This window comes from Leptinotarsa decemlineata, unplaced genomic scaffold (assembly GCF_025532065.1).
Source record: "Leptinotarsa decemlineata unplaced genomic scaffold, Ldec_3_MD MMD2_P_RNA_scaffold_6, whole genome shotgun sequence".
In the NCBI taxonomy this organism is placed as follows: domain Eukaryota; kingdom Metazoa; phylum Arthropoda; class Insecta; order Coleoptera; family Chrysomelidae; genus Leptinotarsa; species Leptinotarsa decemlineata.
In genome coordinates, this window is record NW_027412533.1 from 7,178,038 (window position 1) to 7,201,705 (window position 23,668).

Below are 23,668 nucleotides of genomic sequence, written 5' to 3' on the forward strand. Positions count from 1 at the left end.
CTTCACTTAGATGGCCATGACTTCAAATCTAGCTGTATTTTTCAATGCTGAACAACTTCCGTAAATTTTCCGAGATTTCTCAAAATAAGAATACTTTACTCTTGTCTCAAAATCAAATATTTGAAGGTTTCACGTATATTACGTGTGTTTTACCGTATTTTGTTAGTGCATGTTTAGTTTTAGGGGATGCACAAACTTTCATCAGAAATAATTTCTGTCGAAAAACCCTTAATAAATAAGTTTCCCATATGATGCATACTTTGGGATAACACTGTATATTTGTATCATTCGAAAATCTCTTAGGAATTTGTTGAACATTTCTTTCAAGAAATGAATTTTATAATCATGTTTTCAGTATATGCTGCAATAAGTTTCAGACAACAAAGTATATTTGTGATTGATTGATTACTGTCTCAAATTAGATTATCATCGGTTCATTTCATAGGTTCATTTCATTTCGAATCCTCACGCAGTATGATTTTTTTAATGCATGAACTTGGAAAGAAATCGTTACTTTCGAAATGTTTCTAAAACAAAGTAATCATGCTCTCTTACAACGTTACACTTGTTACAAGACAAACTATTCCAGTAAGCGAATTCCAGTAACACCACCGAATGTGAATCACCTGATGAAACTTTGTTTGATTACTGATAAATTATCTTATCAGCTGTAAATAGGTGAGGCAGAACTAATACGAAATAATACGTACGGCGTTCAGTGTTCTCAATATTACAACAAAGTGCGGTTTCGGGTGGCTTTAACACGTTCAGACGGTTTAGTGATTGAGGATATTCTTGTTTGCTTTGTTGTGGAAGATGGCAGGAAAGGGAGACGGAGAGGGCGAGGGAAACATCCTCAAGTTGGAGAATCAAATTGCCGTCATCAAGTATGTGCTGATATTTACAAATATCTTGTCATGGGTAAGTACCAAATATACATTAGATTTTGAACTTGAAAATTACTGATGGATACATTGAGTTCTTGAATCAGTAAGGTGTCAATACTCATATTCCTGTTCGTGTTAAAGGAATAAATGGTTTAATAATAATTGGAATTGTTATTTCCTGTTACCTCCTGTAGTCGTTTCGTGAAACTCACTATCAGTGAAGTAAAATAAATAATGTTGCAATGAGATGTGAACTGGGACATTTCTACCAGTACGAATGATGGAGTCACTTTTTCACAATGACGTGTCATTGTTTTGTAATACAATTGTTCACCTAAATGAGATCAATTTTTCGTGTTTGAAAAAAAATCTGTTTTTTCCGTTAATCAGCTGTCACCCCCATACGAACGACAACTCAGAAGTTGAGAAACTTGTGCGAGCTAAGGACTAACGAGATCTTACCTTTCAACGTGTGATTCCTAACACGGTTGCAGAATCATACCAACTTTATCTTGTATTCAATGGATATATTTCGAATGCATCAAGTTGAATGAGTTCAAAAGTGTACACTTACAGATATATAATAATTCAATGAAAATCAAGCCTTTGAATTGAATACCTTGCCATAAATCTTTTTCACTGAACTGAGCGATTTGTCTTCATTCATTATACACGAAAATGTTTGATCAAAAGCGAAATCTTGAAAATGATTAGATTATTTCCAGAAAAAAAAATACTTCAATTCAAAAACAATACTTCGAAATTGAAATTTGGGAGTCATGGAATTTGGGATTCATGTCAGATTTATTGAATATCTGTTGAAAATATTAAATGACAACGCTTCTCCCGATTTTTGTTCTGTTGTGAAATTACTTCATTTGTAAAACTATGCCTCTTGTTTGTAATGAATTTATGATATCAAAATTTGACGAATAAAATGCAGAAACAGCGATGTAGAAACGATAGACTGTGTTATAAAAACTTTACCAGAACCTGGTTGTTTCATATATACTTCTTCAAAATAATTCTTTTTTATTTCAATACGTAGCTTATGTCATGGAGTTGCTTCCTAACTCTGCTGGTAGATAATGCGAGTTCTTGTCCTACCGGAACAGCTGTAGGCAATGCTTGTGACTAGATGGAAGGTATATTTTTAGATACTCAGATTTCGAAATACCATCGTAGTCAACCTTTATACCACTAAAAATTTCTGCCACAGTAGCAGACGAAACGTTTGCATCTATAAGTTCCTCTCAATCACGGATTGCTAACCCGGAATTTTTTTCCCGAAATTTTTTATTTACATGAATTTCACTAAAATAGTATCTTCTATATGACTTTATGTAGGTTAGGTTAGGTTATGTCCAAAGTGAGTGGGTCTATTCGACCCTCCACTGGGTTTATTCCCGCAAGGATTTATTGTGGCAAACACCTATTCACACTCGACCAAATGAACCCAGCCAATTAGTTTGTATGATGAGCGCTCTTTCAGGTCAGATGGTGAGAGTAAGGCTCTTTCGAACTCTAAAAACCTGATTTGATCCCCAGAAGGGCAGGCACGAAGTATGTGCTCTGCTGTTCCATCATTTTCCAAGCAGAGGCGACACACACTGTTTTCCGACAGTCCGAGTCTCTGCATATGATGATTCAAATGACAGTGATCTGTAAGAAGGCCTGTTATACATCGTAGTTCATCTCTACTGTAGTCCAACAACTATTTGGTATCAAGCTTCGAAGGGTGAATAAATGCCTTAGAGTGAGTCAATCCTGGATACCTCTGCCAGAAAACCATAAATCTTCTTGCCATCCAGGTGTTCGATATCTGTTTGCCTGAAGCCTAAAGCGATGCCAGTGACAGGCAGCACCCTCCTTTGCAAGGGAGTCATCAACCTCATTGCCTTCCAGGCCAGTACGGCCAGGAATCCAGACTCTAAAGGCAATCTGTTGAGTCTTCCTATCGAGGAGAGTCGTTTTAAGCAATTTACTACCAATTTAGACGTTGTTCGGTAGCAGCCAAGAGCTTCCAACGGCGCTTGACTGCTCGAGATTATTTTTATTGACATGTGTATGAGGTTGGATTGTTCCAATCCCTCTGCCGATAATTCAGTAGCGTAAATTTCCGTTTGAAATACAGTTGCATAGGTTCTTAGGCAGGCTATCTCTATCCTAGGTCTACGACTGAAAACACCTGCACCAGAACTGTTAGGTGTTTTTGATCCATCTGTAAACCATCTGCTCTCAATATTTCCTTCTTTCGATTGATCCAAATCTCTCTACTCGGGAACAGTACTTTATAAGGCAGTTCGTAGTTGACAGATGGAGGCATAAAGTCCAGAATGCTTTGACTTCCAGTGTCAACCAACAGTATGTTGCACTCTGCATCAAATTGATTTGTGCAATTGGCAATATGCAAAAATCTATATGCAGTCCATGTAGCCTCTCTCTCCAGAAAAATGTGAAGAGGAGGTAGATCTACAAGAGTCTCCATGGCTGCTGACGTTGTGGTACTGGTGGCACCACTGGTGGCCAGACAAGTCTGCCTCTGTAAGCCAGAGAGCTTCGACTGGGCATGATTTTATGTAACGAAATAAGTATTTTCATTAATACTTATTTTATCGAAACAAGTGTGTAGTCACTTATCGAGTATATAGTCCATTTACTTTGTCGTTTCGTTTATTATATTGTATTAATGTGCGTAAATAAATATTATTGTCATTATTAATAATGATAATGACTTTCTGAAACAGTTGCCCTTCAAATTTGGTTTTGTAAATTATTTCTCTTTTGCCATACATGTAAGGTAAACTCGTGAAGAAAGAATGCGTCTTTATTTATTGTAGTAGATTACTTGTTATCAGTTTTTGAGTATATCATACTGTGAGTCATAGCGAACAATATTTCGAAAGTGTTCATGACTGATCTCATTTATTCTCATGTTGAAATGAATGTTTGCATAGTGAATACAGGGAGGCGGGATAAACAATTTTCAAGTTTTCGATTTTTTTTTCAGTTATTCTTTGTTGAATAACGAAACATGTTTTGGTGCACATGAATGCATAGTGGTTATTAAAATGATGACAAATATCCCTTTCACGAAAAGAAATTGAAACATCAACTAATATGATCTCCAAGCAAATATTCCAAGAAGAGTAGTGACTGAACTAAATGAGAAATGGAAATAGCAAACAATATTGAAACAATAATGTGGTTGATTTAGTAGTTGTCGAAGTTTTACTGTTGCTGTTGAAGAAGTTTATTGTATGAGAAAATAACAAGAGAAAAGTTTTTGTAGAGAATAATTCATGAGAATGAAAAATTCAGTTTGACTATGTTTTTGCCGATTTAAAACTCCAGCTGGCATACAAGTATACATGAGAGAATCAATTCGAATACAGGGCGTTTCCTAATTACGGTACGAATTTTCAGAATGTGCTTTCAAGTCGTTTCAAAAAAAAGTTCGTATAAACATAGATATCGGAGTTGCTTCTTTTCTGAGGTACAGGGCGTTGAAGTAAAAAAAAGTTATTGATAAAATATCACAAATATCCTTACATCGATTTGGTAAGAACTTGCTACAGTTACTTGAAGTACCTGAAACTAGATTGAAATTATCAAGTTCAGGGGCGTCTTAGTGGGCACCACAGCGAACAATATTGAGAAAAAATGAACGCCAGTGTATACAATTCTTTAGGAATGAGCAACTGAAAATGCAACTTTCTCGTCGCTTATATTTTTTATCTAGCTTCGTTTTCAAGAAAAAAAATCACTTGTAAAAACTATCCATGGACAACATAAAATAAAAACCAGAAGTAAATAACAAACAATTTCCAACCGATAGTAAACGAGCTAAGTGTCCATTTTCTTAAGAAATACACGGCTGCAACCGATTTTTCATTGATTGTCTGACAATTTCAAATATATCTGAAGTATTTCTTATGAAATTGCAATTGTCAATTATTCGATTCCTCAAGTCATTCACATCCAGTTCAGGAGTCTCATAGACAAGAGCCTTTAGGTGACACCATGAATGGAAATCTAGAGAATACATATCAGGACTGCGAGCTGGCCAATTCTGAGGTCCTCCACCTCCAATCCAGTGATTAGGATAGATGCTGACGAGCAACAACACAAAAATGAGCTGGAGTCCCGGCGCGAACATAAACCATATGTTGCCTCTTACAAGTACCGGTACTTCTTCTAACAAAGTGGGTAAATGATCTCGCGAAAGTCCGTGTAGAATTTACCTGTTCATTTTGCTGGTACACAAAATGGGCCAATTAGGTAGTCACCAATCATTCCTGAACTAACGTCCGGCGAAAATTTTTGCTGAAAATGACTTTCAGCAATATTCGGTGAAAACTTATAATTCTGTGCCATTGTATGAATCGACCACCTACAAAACATCAATTTCGTCTGAAAATTCCGAGGCAGTAGAACTTGGACCCGCTGTATGCGATATGGGTATATGTTTAGAACTATCCATACGGTTTTTGGGCTGACTTCCAGCTGCAGTGTAATTTTCCAGGTACTATTCGATGGATATTCTTCTATCTTATCAAATATAGTTTCTTCTAGTTCAGGCTTTGTTCCACTTTCTCCCAGTTCAACATTATCTTGCATTTTGCGTTCCAAATGTTTCAGTATATGGAATTACTCTGTTAGGATAACTGTTCTAGTAATTTATTCGTACTTCTTCCGCATTTTCATTTGCCAAGCCAGAAATGAAGTGCATGTCAGCCATTTCAGTGTTAGTAAAATCATTCATGATGAAATCACTGCTGATTGACAGCTCAGACTTCCACTGATATGAAAACACTATCACAGTCAGGTAGTCTTCAAAGCAGGTGCTCATGATAAGCAAAGTGGCTTAAATTTTTTTTTATCGAAAACGAAGCTACAACTGAGTAGAAAACGCAAGCGACGAAAAAGGTATATTTACAGTTATAATTACTGTTTTTTTTTCTAACCATCAACGCCCTGTATCTCAGAAATGAAGCAACTCCGGACATATGTATGAGTGAACTTTTCTCTTGAAACAACATAACGAATCACTCTCTGAAGGTCCGTACCGTAGTTAGGAAATTTCCTGTATAAATAAACAAGATTCAATCGAAGTAACTGGAAAATCTAACTCCAACGATACTCTCTCAAAAATTTTTTGAACTCAGTATACAAAGTAGTACAGTATCAGATTTGTGTTTCAAATTCGGAACAATCATTATGGTTACTTGAATCTCTAGTGTACGTATTGGTGATCGAATTTCAAAAAAGTATACAAAATGATCGCATCATTCAAAAAAATATCCCAGAATTTCAAGTTATGCTACCAGGATTGCCTAATATCATCAAAAATAATGCGCTACAAAAATGAGACATTATCCTAGAATCATCGGCAGAATGGTAAGTGACAGCTCGGTTCATTTAAATCACGATATTGATGTATTACATTTGGAAGAGAAAGATTTGAAATTCGATCTTTCAAATGCTCAGAAATCAATAGAATTGGGAATTCGTAAATATTACAGAATGACCAAATGAAATTCAATTCTTCGCCTCTGTCGAATCTTCTTTTTTGATGTGGAGATTATTAATTAATTAATTACATGTCCATTCAGTGAATTGGTGAGATTCCTTCTATATTGACTGAAAATGTTCAATAACAATAACAAAACAATTAGTTATTAAGTAGGTAGTTTCTTTTATAATGCATAAATTTTCAATCAGTTCGTATCTTAGCTTAGATAGAACTATCAATTATTAATTGGATAGAAGTTGATATGATTCAAATTGATATATTATATAAAGCACTAATTGAAAATAATCCATCTGAAAAAAGGTTGGTTGGGTAGAAGGATCAATTTATTCTTGAAAAAACAATTGTTTTCTTGTCGACATTCCGAATGTAATTAAATTTTTCTTCAGGACTCTGTAACAATGAATTTTCCTAAACATACCTTCCACAAAACATATACGATTTTTATCGTTTCAATATTACAAGAAATACTGAGTTCCTATTTGAATTACTCACCAAAAAGTAGTTTTCTCGTGTTGATAATATAACTATTTTGAAAACAATCAGATATATTGGATACATATTTAAAAAAAATTAAAAGCATTGCAAACAACCAAAATTTCCTAGACAACACCAAAACGAAACGCCATGAAACAAACGAATGACTTCGACTGTGATTCTGATAAGGTGGTGTCTGTTTTTTAATCAATGGCAGAAAGATGAAGAATGAAAAAAAGGTAAATTATTTCGGTATCTTACTTATCAAATTGAACTATGTAGTATTAAGGTCATCGACATCTCTTCACTATCGCATTTGAGGATATGTATCATTTCGCTAAAAAGTCTTTTGGATAAATATGGTTGAACATCTAGAATAGTTGGATGATCAAAATCAAAAATGTGTCCATATTTTTTTTCATGTTCAACGAGGGCTGTGGTGTTTTTTTTATTCAGTTTCCTAGAGTCTCTCACGTGTTCTGAAACTCATGTTTCAAGATATCGTCCGATTTGACCAACATAGCATTTGTGAAAGATTCGATAGTTCAGTTGTACACTATATTGGATTGTATTTCTTGTGGTGCTTTTGTTTTTTGTTTCGAGAAAAAATGCTTTCCAACTGTATTTTCATTTGATAAAGCTACTTCAATTTGTTCGGTATTGAGTAGCATTCCAAGTTAATCAGATAAATCTTCTGAAAATGGAAATTTGTGATATTTCAGTTTCACCCCTGTATTTTGGGAGGAGAAACCTCTTTTCTTAATTATTTTCTTCTAATAAGGGCACTAGAAACATTAATTTTTACTAGGTATTTCTCAATTATTTCGAAAATTTCGTTATGGAATTCAGAATGGGAAATGACAATTGCTCTTGTTTTAAAATTCCTTATAATGTTGATTTTACTCTGAAAATTATGTTTCGCCAAATAATTTGAAAATCTCTCAGAAAAAGTTGGTTTATAATACCTTTAAAATTCGCTTTGCATCTTTGATTATTTCAGTATCTAAAAATGCTAACGAATTGTTGTGGATGAAAAGTATGAAAAGTGTCTAATATTTCAGTTTCTTCATTTTTTTGAATGAAAGTAACAATATCGTCAACATATCTTTTGAAAAAAGGCAATGAAAATGACAACTTTTTTATGCATATATTTTGTTGTTCTGCCAGGACCAAGTCTGCACAAATGGGTGACATACAATTACTCATTCCCAACCCAAAAATTTGTTTGTAAAAAATCCATTGTAACAAAAATAATTGGAATCTGTATAGATTCCAATTGTAACAAAAATAATTGGAATCTGTATAGATTCCAATTATTTTTGTTACAATGTGAAGTTTGAAATTATTTTTCATTTTCTTCAAATTACACTAATCAATAGATCTATAACAATGTTAGTTAAAAGAGATACCACGTTATTTATAATAAAATTAGAAAATTCAAAAGAAACTTTCACATAAAATTCATCTTTTTCTAAACCGTGTGTCAATATTTCACTAATTCATTTCGAAAGCCTATAGACGGGAGAACCATATAGACGGGAGATGCAAACCGAATTTTAAAGATAGCCCTTATTAGACAAATAGTTAAAGAAAGAAGTTTCACCCCCCAAAATACAGGGGTGTAATCCAAATATCACAAAATTCCATTTGTAGAAGATTTTTCTGATAAACTTGGAATGCTACTCAGTACCGAAAAAATTAAATTGGCCTTTTCATATGAAAATACAGTTGAAAAACAGACACACCATAAGAAATACAATCCAATATTGTATACAAATTGAACTGTGGAAGCTGTCACGAATGATGTGTTGGTCAAACCGGACGGTATTTCAAAACACGAGTTTCAAAACACATGCCCTTCTTGATCATGAAAAAGAATATGGACACATTTTTTATTTTTATCATCCAACTATTCTAGATGTTCAACCATATTCATCCAAAAGACTTTTTAGCGAAATGATACATATCCTCAAATGCGATAGAGTTAATACTAGAAGAGATATCGATGGCTTCAATACTGTATATTTCAATTTGATAAGTAAAATACCGGAACTATTTACCCTTTCTTCATTCTTTTTCTTACTATCATCGATTAAAAAACAGACACCTCCATAATTTTGGTTGTTTGCAATGTTTCTAATTTTTTTTTAAATGTGTATCTAATATATCTGATTTTAAAATAGTGATATTATCAACACAAAAAAACTACTTTCCGGTGAGGAATTTAATTACATACCTGATCACACCTGAGGAAGATATTTAATATCGAATCACGTGTTGTGATTTCGTTGTGATGAAAATTTCACAATGAAGTGCAACCTGAATACACTCGCATTATTCCAGATTTTGATGACATCATCAAGCTCTCAGAGAAACTTGAACCGCAAGAAATAAAAGAGTCATCCTTCTTCAAATGATTTCATTTCATAGCTTTCATTTTCTGAAAGGAAATGTGGGAAAATTCTAAATTGTCACCCTTCATCATAGAATGGATAAATATTCCCAAAACATACAACATCCATAAAACCCATTGTGCGAAGACTAAAAACATAATTTCCAGCTAATGCTTTCAAAAACAGCTGAGTACATCCAAAGCAGCATTATTCAATTTCAACCCATTGTCTGTACCAAATCGCTAACAATTTTCTAAGAAAGGAACTCAAAGCTGCAACAATTCACTTTTCTGTGTATAATTAAATTATCAAGAGGTTTCAGAAGCAAATACGGCAAGCCCCTATCTCTTTGAGAAACCTCGGATGTTATATTATTAAATCTATCAGCAAAATCGAAACAGTCAGAATATGGTTCATTTTCTCATACTATGTAATTTCAATCTCCGCTTACACTTGTTTAACTTGTTAGTAATTTCAAAAGGAGAATTTACGCAAGTGTGGAAAGGATGACACCAAGCTTTAATGAAATTTATCGGGTTCAAAGGTCAAGATGGTAGGGATATTTTTTTTTGGAAACAATGATATTATTAGTGATGATCTTTCACATTTCAAGTTTTCTCAAATTATTTTTCTTTAAGGATGTTTTCGAATAATTTCAGAAGGATTAGATATGAGCAATCATGCAGCAGACAACGTGGCTCCTTGTTGTTATAATCTATATGCACTTTCGAATCACAGTAGGACTACTTACAACGGGCATTACACATATTATTGCAGACACCCATATAGTGGCACATGACATGAATACAAAGATTCACTTGTGTCCCCAATTTCACCTAATTCGCTTGTGAGTATGGAGGCCTATGTCCTCTTTTATGAACAGGAGAGAACGAAGCAGCACTTTTGAAGTGTTCAAAATCTCTTAAATTCTGTCAATTGGTATGTATGTTCTATAATATATTTCAATTATGTTTTTGATAAAAAAAAAAATTGATGGTTGAGGAAATCGTTAATTTTTCATTGAACAAACCTATGGTTTAACGCGAGTGTATTGAGAATGATTCAAGTTTTGGTTGGTTTGGTTGTTTCGGTACAAAATTTTCGCAAAAGCGTGAAGATGATTTTCACATTCACCAGAGTCAGGAATAGATCTATAGTTGGAAAAATTATCATATTCGTTCTTTCATTCACGATATCATCAGCTTTTCTTTATATTGAGTTGTCTTTGCAGTGTCATGATTTCATTTCAGTTCCAGTAGAGGTATGCCCAAGAAAAGCATACAATTAACTCACGTTTTCTTAGCTTTTTTTTTCAAACATGACTCAATCTCTGACGAAAGTACCATCAATAAAGTCGCTCAGGAGTGCCAATTAATTTTTGTTGTTGTTTTACAATTTTGTGAATTGTATTTTTGAATTGTTATGTAACAAATAGTGCCAAAGTGAAATGTTTGTGCGTTTATGATATCACAGACCTAACATAGAAATTGAATGACACCTAATGTGAATTTATATGTATTGGTTTATTTCGGAAGTTTTGTGCGCATAAAAATGCGTGTTTACTGCAAACTGTGATATCTCACACCCATGCCCCTTTCCGGGTTGAGTGCCCTGATATGAAATCTTCCTCACACGGTTACTGTCCATCCATTACCGCTTCTCCGGAGCGGCGCTACTGATGGGCACTTCAGCAAGATTGACATCTGACCTACTGCGGTCGAAAGGCTGGCTTAGGTGCTTTCACTTCCTAATCTAATATTTTATTGATTCGTGACTCAATTTGAATGTAATCATTGCATGTGGTCCCCAAAACCTAACCGGAGACGCGACCAAGTGTTTCTCAGTGAATCTGCAAAAAAAGTGAGTTTGAAATATAGTTAAAAGGTTTTATACTTACCGGAACCGCCTGAAAGCGACTCTTGGGGGTGGTCCCTGATTCTGCTTGGTTGGCTTTCTGTGTTCATCTCTTTCTCGGAATTTCTCGGAATCTGGGGTCATCCCTATTGAATGCTTTGTGTAGATCGCGTAACGCTGGATTAGCGTGCGATCTGATTCTGTCAAACACGTTCTCTGCGTGTTCTCGCATATACGCGTCTACGTATTGTATGTTCAGGTCCAGGTCTTGGAATATATATCTGTTCGGTATGTATCTGGAAGCGTTAATGACGGTTCGCACATACGCGTTCATAAACGTCTGGATATTTCGTCTGTATCTTCACTTGGAGTCCTATGTTGCTTTTGCGACCTATAATTGGATACAGGTTTTGTTCGGCGATTCTTGCCAGCCCTATTATCTGCCGTACGTGTGTCCTGAACGTTAGTCTTCTGTCGAGGGTGACTCACAGGTATTTCGCTTTGTTGGTACACGGAATCTCTCGTCCGTAAAAGGTGACGTTTTCTTCTAGATGTATCAGCCTTCAGGTGAACAGTATCGCCTGACTCTTGTCAAGATCTGTACTGATTTTCCAAAAGTTGGCCCATTCCTCTAGTCTATTCGCCTGCTGTTGCAAGTATCTTAGTGAAAACTCATTCAATTTATTCGAAATGAGTGCCTTCTGAATCAGTGCATTTTACCAACGTAACAAAAATCGATACATTCCTTGAGCAACCGTGTTCAGGATTTCATAAAGTCGATAGGACCCGTTTCTGCCTGGTCCTGATTGGAGAAGGTTTCACCAATGCGAAAGTTATCAATCTGCTTGCAAAGATAGTAGGTGGTTTACGAAAGGTCTGAGGAGTATGGTGGGCGAGGCAGAACTTCGACGCTCAATTTGTTCAATTTTCGGACAGTGATTTGTGAAACGTGCGGATAGACGTTGTCGTGGATTGGGTCTTCTCTGTTGACCAGTGCTGCCTGCTTCTGATACAATTTTTGGTACATTTCGTCGATTTTCTCACAAGAGGACTCTGCTGTGATGGTTTGGCCCAGTTGCAGAAAGTAATAGTGAATCATACCAGCTGTTAACCACCATACAGCAACCATAGTCCTTTTTTGATGAGTTTTCGCCTTTGGGAAGTTGTTCATTGGTGTGTAAACACTGTCTTGAACGTCGTAGAGAATTCAAATTATTTTCAACATCTGGAACAGAATAGAATTGAACTTCATTCATCACTGAAGTTATTAAAGAAATATTTGAAGAATAACTTGTTGGACTCATCACAAAATGTAATATAAATTTAGTATTTGGTCTTCATATGAGCATATAAAAAGTCTGTACCAAAAAAGTATAAAAGTATTACATATATATCAGTATAACAAATCAGTGCGACAATTTCTCTAGAAATTCCTCTAACGAGTAAAATGCCCTGGATTTTAACCTTCCATTACTCGCGCACGGTGTATCGGACCGGCCCAAAATTCTTTTCTGCGTAATTTCGATATTCGCGACGAGGCATCGTCCCCCCTCCATGTACCTTTCCAGTACTTCTTCAGCTAACATCGTCATCAATTATCAGTTGATATGAAGTGTTTATCAGAAGTGCTACCCCAACACGGTGCAGTAGACCGGGTGCGAGTAAACAAGTGACTTATTTTTATCATTTGTGAAAATATTCAAAAATCGATATCGGTAAGTTTCCTTTTGTTTTTCTCAAGAACTACTATAATACCACTATTTTTGTAGTGAAATTGAGTATTGATATCAAGTATGCTCAGAAAAAATTTAAATATCTTTGAAAAAACGTTGATTTGCATAAGAAATTAAGTTTTGCAGATTTTCATTTTTTCAAAAATTTATATTAACTTCTTTGATATTTTTGTCTCTTGCTGCCAACTTGCCGATGGAATAAACAGAAAGAATGTATAATATACCAGTTCCTTCAGAAAACTCGCGTTACGCTGCCGCCCGTTTCATAAATCGACGCATGCCCTAAAATGTGTTATAAAACTATATAATCAAATTTTTTTTAATTATAGATATGGACTACGAAAAGAAGCAGGAAAGACTTTTGAGGTTGTTCGAGGAAGTGGAAAGTGAAGAAGATTATGGGGGTGATGATGACGATGAACAAGGCGAAATAGATAATATGGAGCAAAGATTGGAAAGTAGTGACACGGAGCAAGAGTTTGAGGATGGATGAGATGATTATACACCTGTTGCTGTTACCAGAGAACCAGTATTCATAGAAAAAGACAAGACAACAATGTGGAAAAAGTATACCCCACCAAAAAATGTAAGAATTCGTAGTTCAAATATTGTATTACAATTGCCAGGAGTAAAACCATATGCAAAATCCAAAATGTCTCCTCTCGATATATGGCTATGCTTGTTTGACGAAGAAATGCTGAATATCATTGTGGACTGCACCAGTATAAAAATAAAAATAGAAAGGGATGTTAGAACTACTAATCTCATAGAAATAAAGGCGCTCATAGAAATAAAGGAGTAAGAAAAGCTAACCATATGAACCTAGGCGATCTTTGGAGAACGGATGATAGTGAAGTGGAAGCATTTCGTCTTGGAATGAACAGAATACGATTCCAATTTCTGATGGGATGCATTCGTTTCGATGATATACATACAAGAGAAGAGAGAGTACAAATTGATAAATTGGCTCCGATCCGAGAAATTCAACGATAATCAAAAAAAGCGTTACTCACATTCTGAGCACGTAACCATAGACGAAAAGCTTGAAGCGTTTAGAGGTAAATGTAACTTCAGACAATATATACCAAGCAAGCCAAATAAGTATGGCATACAAATTTTTGCCCTTTCTGATTCTTTTATGTACTATACCAGCCATATGGAAGTTTATGTGGGTTAGCAGGCAGAGGGCCCCCTTCGAACAGAGACCACTGCTAAATCAATAGTAGAAAGGCTTTCTCAACATATCATTGGTACCAACAGAAACGTTACAACAGATAACTGGTTCACCAGTATGGAACTTGCAGAAGGTCTGAAATCAAATAAACTAACCCTCGTAGGGACAATCCGAAAAAACAAGAGGCAGATTCCGTTGGATTTTGTACAAAATACTGGCCGACCTAGCGGTTCATCAATGTTTGGCTTCTCTCATAATACAACACTGGTTTCATTCGTTCCAAAGAAAAGAAAAAATGTGCTACTCATTTGAACAATGCATTTTGGAGATGACATTGATTGTCGTACGAATAAGCCAGAAATTATTATGACTTATAATCGCACCAAAGGATGGGTAGATATGGTGAATAAATTGTGTGCTCAATACGATTGTGCTCGTGGCACCAGAAGATGGCCAAAGGTCCCCTTTTACAGCATGCTAAATGTAACTGGTATAAATGCGTTCGTTGTTTATAATGGAAACCATCCCGATTCAAAAACACTCAGAAAGGAATTTCTTCTAAATCTTTCCATGGCCCTCCTCTACGACTATCAGAAAAAAAGAGCAGTTTCTGCCAATTCGTCAAGGACCATAAAAAGCAGATTACGAGAAGTGTATGGTTTACCAGCTGCAGCCGAAGCTTAAGTAAGAACCCCGGGAACCGTGGGCCGCTGTGCTGACTGTAATTGGAAGAAAAACAAAAAACCAAATACCTCTGTCATAACTGTTCAAAATATTTGTGTTTAGAACATATTAGACCAATGTGTAATGTATGTTATGAAAATTTAGGTTGATTTTTTCTTTCAAGTACAGTAAAACTTTTCACTTCTGTTTTTGTGCTTAATATATTCCTTTTGTAAAAAAATCTTTGAAGTATCTCTTATTCTGCCCCAAAATCATATAATAATTATTGAATTTTTCTCAACTTATCAATTACACTCAGAAATATCATAATTTACTAGCCGGTCTGCTGGATCGTGCGCGAGTTACTAAGTACAATAATTTGGCGGAAGTAATGGAAGGTTAAATATTTGTACAGGAAATTTTTGAAAATCTTCAGATCTGAAAGATTAATTTTGCTATTAAACAAATCTATGAATCAATTATAATGAAAAATACCTTTATATATGTGCAAGTTTTGTCCAATAGTTAATCTTGAGTATGGTTGATGTAGGTTATCACATTTTCTCGTATCGTACTTGTGTAACTATATACATGAATATATATATATATATATATATATATATATATATATATATATATATATATATATATATATATATAATGGAGAACTTCTTCAGGGCCTATAATTTATTGAGTTGTTGATTTTTTTGCCACCGAAAAAACATTACAATTCATACTTACAGTGAATATGAGTTAAAAACAATAAATTGAACATATGAACTGACGGAGAAGGTTGAACATGTACAAGATTATTTTGGGTTTGACAAATGTCATATTTTCATATAAATGTCATTTTTCAATGGGTATGACGATTTCATAATCTTTGAGTTCAAGAAAGAGTTATTGATTGATACAATTTTCATTATCATCATGTTATTGATATTGAATTGAACGTTTCGTCCAAGGTCGAGAACATTTTCAATTTAATGTCTTCGAACTAGGCTGCATTGTTGAACTATAATAATTTTGACATTTTTCTTCATAATTTATGTGGATGTCCTTTGTTATTTCTGTCATGGTGAACATGTTTTTTGTGTTGTCTTTTTTTATAGGAAGATATGCTGCTGTTTCTACCAGAAATTGCAATACCTGCTGTTTCCTTGGTGGTTTTCATAAAATTCTCAATTTCATACGCATTAGTAGGAAAGAGAAAGATTGTATAGTGGAAATGAGAGATCAGTTTGATTTGATTATTATGGAAGACATTGTAGATCATTGAAGTGATAACTGAATATATTACAATTTTTCCTCAAGTCTGTCACATATTCACCATTATCTTTTCTGTTACTGTTCTGTTTAAAATCTGTTTTTCCGTTAATCAGCTGTCGCCTCCATACGAACTACAACTCTCAGAAGTTGAGAAACTTGTGCTAGCTAAGGACTAACAAGGTCTTACCTCTCAACGTGTGATTCCTAACACGGTTGCAGAATCATACCAGCTTCAACCAGATAAATTCTCCCAAAAAAAATATCTGGTCGAGGCAGGAATCGAACCCACGGTCTTCCGATCGTGAGTCGGGCGCACTACCACCGCGGTCAATTCCACTACATAATCAGGCTTTTTCACTGACTGATTCTACCTGTGATTTTTGAATTCGTTAATGATTTTTCAACTGTTTTTCGTCCTGTATGGAGAACTTTCCATTTTTTCTTCATTGTAATTATACTTTTCTTGCTCTAGTTTTTCTTCATGAAGTTTTTCAATATATCAAATTCATTTATAATGATCGTATTTGATGAGGTTTTAATAATGTTTACCATATCACAGGGCATATTATGAAGTTCTTTCAGTTCTTTGATATACAACGTTTCTTCATTACACTTTTTATAATTGGAAATGGGATATCGTGGTAGAATTTGATAGGGTTGAAAAAGTAACTGGATTCATCATCCACTGTGGAAGAAGAATGAATATCTATTCATTGTTCTTTCTCGATCAGATTTTCAATGTTCATCATATTATTTTCAGAGCGATCCCGTTTATATTGTATTTCTGTTCTTTAATTTTTTCCACATCACACATTCATTAATAATTTGAAAAGGGGCTAAAACATTGAATTTGGAAAAAAATGAATAGCATCAACGTAGACAGTACATAATTCTCTATTGATGGGTATGTACCACGACATAGTAATAAAATGAATATTTTATGGGATATGGAGCTACAGAAACATACAATTAATACTGAAACTGAAAAAAATTCTGAAACAACGTAATATTATTTCTAGCGGGCTAATTGTGCATATCGTAAGTCAATACACTCTATTCACTGGACTAGAGTATGTATTACCTGAATTTCATCAGTTAGGACTTCCATTATAAGCAACAATTGAAAATTGAACAATACAAAAAAAAATGAAAACTGAAAGATTTTAACGCGAGTTACTTCATGACGTTTCGATTGTTAGTATCCACAATCATCTTCGGATGATCACCTGAAGATGATTTCAAAGCACGAAAGTTTTGAACTGGAGAAAAACTGATTTTACCTATGAATACCACCATAGAGAACATGAAATTTGATATATTACACGTTAAAAGGTAAGACACCGTTAGTCCTTAGCTCGCAAAGTCGAGAATTTAGAAAAGTCTGTGATTTGCGAAATTTAATGTGAAGACAGACAAAAAGATCTATTTGGAATAAGATATAAGGAACACTAGCACACTTGAAATATGAAAGACCTGAAAAATGAACAGTCGCCCATCATATTGTGTAACAAAACCATGCCATAGACTTCAGTTTATTAACAAAAACAGGCATCTAGTTACCTATGAGAGTGTAGGAATAAGTAAAGCAAATTATAAAATTAATTTGAGACAAGATGTAGGTACCTGGAACAGGAATCTATGGTATAAATAAGGATAGCTTTGTAAGTATGATTAGTTTGATCTTCCTCTTGAAGATGATCACGTGTCGAGGTGTTGAAATGAAAGGTTTGGTGTTGGGAAAAGTAAAATTCACATCACAAAGTAAAGGAGAAAAATCAAACCAGCTGAAGTCCCTGGAAATCACACGAAAACAAGCAAATTTCTTGATCGATCAATAAGAAGTTAATCACTCACATTCTTTCAGAGTTTTTTTCATAAACATTTCCAAGAAATAATCGCTATCAATCAATCAATAATCTTAACTAGAAATATTGTATTCATATTCCTGAAATCTTTCTATTTACTTAGAATCAATCAGAAATTCTAATTGAGTTCTATAAGTTATATAAAATGCATTGTGAAATAATTTGAGGTACCAGTTCAACTGAATAAGCAAAATTGAAGCGCATCGTGTTTTGAATAAAGTTCGTATAGTGTTATGATTGTTACAATTATATTACTTCCCTACAAATACACACAGTCAACATCTTCTCGCCTCGTATCCATTTCCTCGCCTTCCACCCACTTCTTCCGCATCCACACACTTCTTCTGCATCCACCCTCCGATAAACCGCCACGTTCTGCATATCTCCTATCAGCAAACTATCTCCATCAGGCGTCAGTCCCGTGGGCAAAAAACGCATTGCGAAAGTCGTTGTCGTACGTCATCCAAAGGCACACTTGATTTATCATCCGCATATTTCACCCCGGAGGTTCAGATCGTGCGCCATATTCCAACTTGATGACCTGCGACTGTTGGGAATTGCGGCTAACGTTCATGTCTGCTTTCCCTTACTTGGAATATCATTTCGGAGTCCTCAGAGTGCCAGCATGATAAGCATTGCCACCGTACTGATGGCATTGCTGACTGCAACAACTTTTGACGGGTTGTTTGATTGTGTTAAAGTGTCCTTTGGGGGAGGGGAAAGGAGTTTATTATGGGAAAAGGGTAGACGCGAATTTATTAAATGTTTCTGCCTGATATTCTTTGGATTCAGAATCCATGAATGCATAACGTCAGAAATAAAGGAAGTGGAATGTAAATTTCACTTCAAAAATTCTCGAAGGACCGGCTTGACTGTTTGGAATTTCTCCTGTGTTTTGCGATTCATGAAGATATCAGAGAAAATGTAATTCAAGCAAAAATTGTGGAAAGGATTTTGGCTGGGGTGAAATAGTTATTTGAATGTCATTTTATTCTAATAGGTTGCAGCTGGTCTTTTCTTTATTCTGTTGTTGCTATCGCTATACTGTTAATAACCAATGTTGAGAATGAAGAACTTTCTATGCATGTTACGTAATTGTATAACGCTGACTTAGTTTCATTGGTTGAAGATGGTATAAGATTTGAACCCTCCATATACTATTCAACCCGGCACATCAGTTCTTCCAACTTGGTTGGATGGAAGACCAGGTTGGACAACGGTTTGATTGGATGTACCTCAGTTTTTTCACCCCGGCCGTGAATACGCACAAACCACCGATCAATAAATGATCAGCGCACCAAGTCAGTGGACAGTGTTTGTGCCCATAAAACTAGTTTGAGCAGGACCTGTGGTGCGCTGCAAACAATCGAGTGACTCACTTCAGTTGTTGTTGTCTCTTGGTTCTGAAATCAGGTTCATGTGTATTCATTTCTTTTTTATATCCAACTTTCAACAAAGCACTTTCGAAATATCCTCACGTTTTGCAACAAATACTCCAGCTTTATCTAACAGTAATATTCCATAGTCAAACGTGTCTTTGTATCCAATATTTCAGTTCACAAACCAGTCGCAATCATAACAATCATAACAAATTACAAAGTGAGTAAGTGTATGTGACTCTACGATACTGATACGATGGTGTGAGACTATGACGCACCAGACTTCAATTGAACACACATGTGACGTACGAGGTTGGGACCTTCTACCAAACAATGTTCGACAGTGTATGGAGATAAGCTGAACGGACATATATGTGCCTCAACTTTGAGGAAACTTTGTTCGGCCTGGTTTGTCGGACCTGGTTGGATAGTGTACGGAGGGCTTCAATCGTTACAGAATTTCAGACAAAAAAATACTATTGTGTCATTTTCAGTATCTCAGTTCATAGTTGGGCTCAATCTGAGGTAACGTATGAATATTTCATAGTTGGGAACAGTATTAGGAAGTCTTTACTAATACTACCTGATTATGAAACATTCATTTTAGCAAATTTGCAATTTACCTCTAGTTCCTCTTTCTAGTGCCCAGTAACCGGGTGCCATAAGAATCGCTGCATGACGATGAATGTTTAACCTCTCAGGAAAAGACTAGCGTTGTTGACAAAGTTGAAATCGAAACGATGTTTGAAAACGTACATGTAGAATGAATCTACCTTAGACAAGAGAAGGGAGAGGACTCGTAATGTGACAAGCGCAGTGTTCCGTTCAGGCACCAATGAGGTCAAAGACGCGTAACATTATGTCGGAAATAAGCAGCAAGAAACAATAATTGAAATTTATTGAATGTGAAGTTTTTATTCAACACTAATGTACGTTTTTGACTATATTTTTTTATTTCTAGATACATTACATAATTTATAATCAACTTGTTACAAAATAATAAAACATAATAAGTAGTAATTGAAACTAAACTCATCAATTTATAATTTTAACTAAATAAATCAATTTAGTAATCCAATAATTTTTCTGAAGAAAGGTGGATTTGGTAACAGGATCAATTTCATCTTAAAAAAACAATTGTGTTCTTGCCGACGTTACGAATTCAATTAAATCATTCTTCAGGACTCGAAAAGTAGTTTCTTGGTGTTGATATTACTATTTTAAAAACCATCAGATATATTAGATACATTCAAAAAAAAAAAATAAAAAACATTGCAACAACTTTGAGACAACACCAACACAATACGACATGAAACAAACGAAAATCTCTCAAAATAGTAATATTAATACAAAAAAACTACTTTTCGAGCCCTGAAGAAGAATTTAATCAAATTCGAAACGCCGGCAAGAAAACAATTGTTTTGTTGAGAAAGAATTGGTCCTGTTACCCAACCAACCTTTCTTGTGGATAAACCTAACCAAAGTATAGCTGAAGTATATTACTGGCCCTTAAATAAGGTCAATTTTGTATATTGTTGCCGTACGGGGTCCTTAATTTCCGATATTTTTCTAGTAATGAAATAAATTCTTATATTTAAATATTCTGAGATCATTGCCTGAATTGGAAAGTAAATATGGTTGGTGTTGTTCTCAGCTGCGTGGTCTTTTAAACAAGAAAAACAGTTTGACTCAATGGCCTGCTGGCATAATACAAGGCATACTATCAAACATTAACATGTTCTCAGAGGATAATCAAATTTTTTTTATTCAACTCTTCAACAAGTGAAACGAAATAACTTTTTTTGTATCTTTCAAGCTTCTGCTCTAGAACTATTATTGTTCTTGTTTTTTCTTTTTTCTTTTGCACCTCATTCAATAGTTTTCTTCTTAGCCGTTTTTTTCGAGAAGTTTCTTCTTGTGCCTGGCACACACGCCGACCGCTGATCGGCGTCGATCACCGGTAAGCATGTGTGCCAGGTCCCGTTCCCACATGTGGTTCACTATTGGAATTTGGACGACCGGTATAAAATCGGCCGTCCAAAATCGGTGTGTTTTCATTTAGCGGTAGATTGCTAGTTACGCTTCCTCCCCCTTCTCTTGTGTAAGAAACCTACGCTTACTATTCGGCTAACATTTGACGTCTTTGATTTTTTTGTTATTTATTAGTATATCGTATATAGAAATATTTTTGACAGAATACGTACTAGATACAGAAACAAAATGTAAGAAATATATTAAAAAAGAAAAAAAATGAATAAAAGATAAATAACCATCTCATTCGTATCAGGATCCACATGCCTCTTACTTTCAATTTTGTCTGACCTAGTGTAAGAGCTGTCGAAAATGTCAGTCTACTGAGAGAAAATCGTTTTCCAGTTACTCAAACAATAAAACAAAATTCAACTCTTATACTTTACTACCTTCATTTACAATTCATTAAAGTCCATGGGTATCCGACAAAGGATTTTCACTCATTTTCTAATTGTTATATTATGTCAAAGCCACATGATTTCAGATTATAGATAATCAAGTAATTTTTCATTAAATAAATTACATTGTTGATGAAAACGTTCTTGCTGAAACAATTTCATCATTACCTCAGTTACAGATATTCCATGTGCAAAATTGTCATTTGCGTATACGGTAGGAAAAGTAATTGTTAATCATTCCAACATTCAAAAAATTTACATTCGGGATATCATGAGCAATTAGTCTGTATATGATATCTGGTGAATGAAACATATCAAATTCAGCGTGAATAGATATTACTGTTTCTGTCAATAACAGAACATTACCAACCTGAACAATGTTTTGCAGGATGAATCCTCTCATATCTAATCCGTTTAGGTTGTTCAACCTACAGAGTGGCATTTTGGAATACTTTCAATTTATTTCATGATATTCAGTGAGGATGTGTGATCTGTTCAGTTCAGAGCAGTTCAACCGATGAAACCTTAGCTGACCAATCCATATTTTCTTCTCATACTTTGTCAAGATAATGAAATATAAGTTAGGGATTTCTCATGTCAACCACGTTTTGCTCATATTCTTGACAAAAAACGGTTACCGACAATTTTTTTTATATTTGAATCAAAGTAATGTTTGAAATTTTCACATGCATATTTTAGTCATAAAAAAAGCAAAGTTCATCGAAATTATCATCGACCACAAAATTTTAATTACAAAATAATCACTGTCATCTTGTTATGAAGAAGATTCCTTTAAATATCAAAATGATTGAAGACTTGAATCATGTAATATATTCGTCTTGACTTATTTGGTAGAATACATTCACATCTTCAATTTTTTTGAATGCAAGAAGAAAACCCAGAAGATTGAACTGATTACTATAATAAAAAATGTAATTTAATTAATTATTATTGTGTCCCTGACTACCTGGATTATCAAATATCTAAATGATCATTTCCTGGAAATAATGCGGTTAGAGACATCATATTTTATAGAAGATGTGAAAAAACGTTTTCCGTTCCGTATTTTGAATAATGCCGTAAAGCAATTAACTGAACTTTTAAGCAAATATTCATCTTGGTTTATCATTATATTTACTATTCTTGCATGGTTTCTGTGGGACTGTGAAAAATGATTTTATCTGCTCCGAAGCATATTTCTCGAGACTTCAGCAGGCTTGATCCCGTTAATGCCACCAGTGATATATCGCGGAATTTCGGTATATTCTTGCTACACCAAGCGCCACCCTACAATTTATAATGACGGGTATGCAGGAAATTTGAAAATTCCACCTTGCGAAAGGCCAATTAGTCCAGGTATTCAAAGAATTATTTCGATATAGAAACAGTCTTACAACTCGCAAGGGGTTATTGTGGCTTAGCTATTCAAACTCGATCAAATGATCAAAAGTTGTTGACATATTTGAAAGAACAAAATAAATAAAATCATATGATATGTTCAAATTATTGAGAATAATAAAAGTTGCCGAACTGAAATATTCGCATGAGTCAGTTGAGACAAATGAAATTGAGCACAAATCAATGAGCGATGAGTATAGAAATTTGAAAAATGAACTAGTGCTAAATTGTAAATGAGAATGAATTAATGAATGGGTTGACAAAAAGTGAAATGTAGAATGTATATGGACAATAAAAAAAGTGAACTGAAGAAATGAAATAATCCAGATGAAAGATGAATAATGAAAAATAATAATTAAATGATGTCCAGCAAGGTTACTTCCCGAAGTTCTGGTTGAAATTCTCTACAATCACCTCTGGATGATAGCTTGTTGCTTTTTCTGATATCTATCTTCCAACCATTCGCTTCTTGGTTTCCGGTTCGGTTGAACGCAAACCGCTTTCTCGATTGACTGGTGATTTCTACACATTGCGTATCTCCATGGTTGCCTGGTTGATTGCGTAGTTGTTCATCATGATCGCAGTTTCTTTGAACTTTCCGTTGAACCATTGTT

At 34.7% G+C, this 23,668-nt stretch overlaps 1 protein-coding gene across 1 annotated transcript in view; it reads left to right on the top strand.

The window, feature by feature from the left end:
* The first annotated feature begins 697 nt into the window (after nucleotides 1-697).
* Nucleotides 698-23,668, top strand: part of Tsp2A (Tetraspanin 2A) — a 370,949-nt gene continuing 347,978 nt past the window's right edge. The window contains exon 1 of the mRNA XM_074169904.1: nucleotides 698-921. Within this exon, the coding sequence (XP_074026005.1) occupies nucleotides 817-921 (105 nt within the window). The 5' untranslated portion in view covers nucleotides 698-816. The remainder of the gene's footprint in view (nucleotides 922-23,668) is intronic.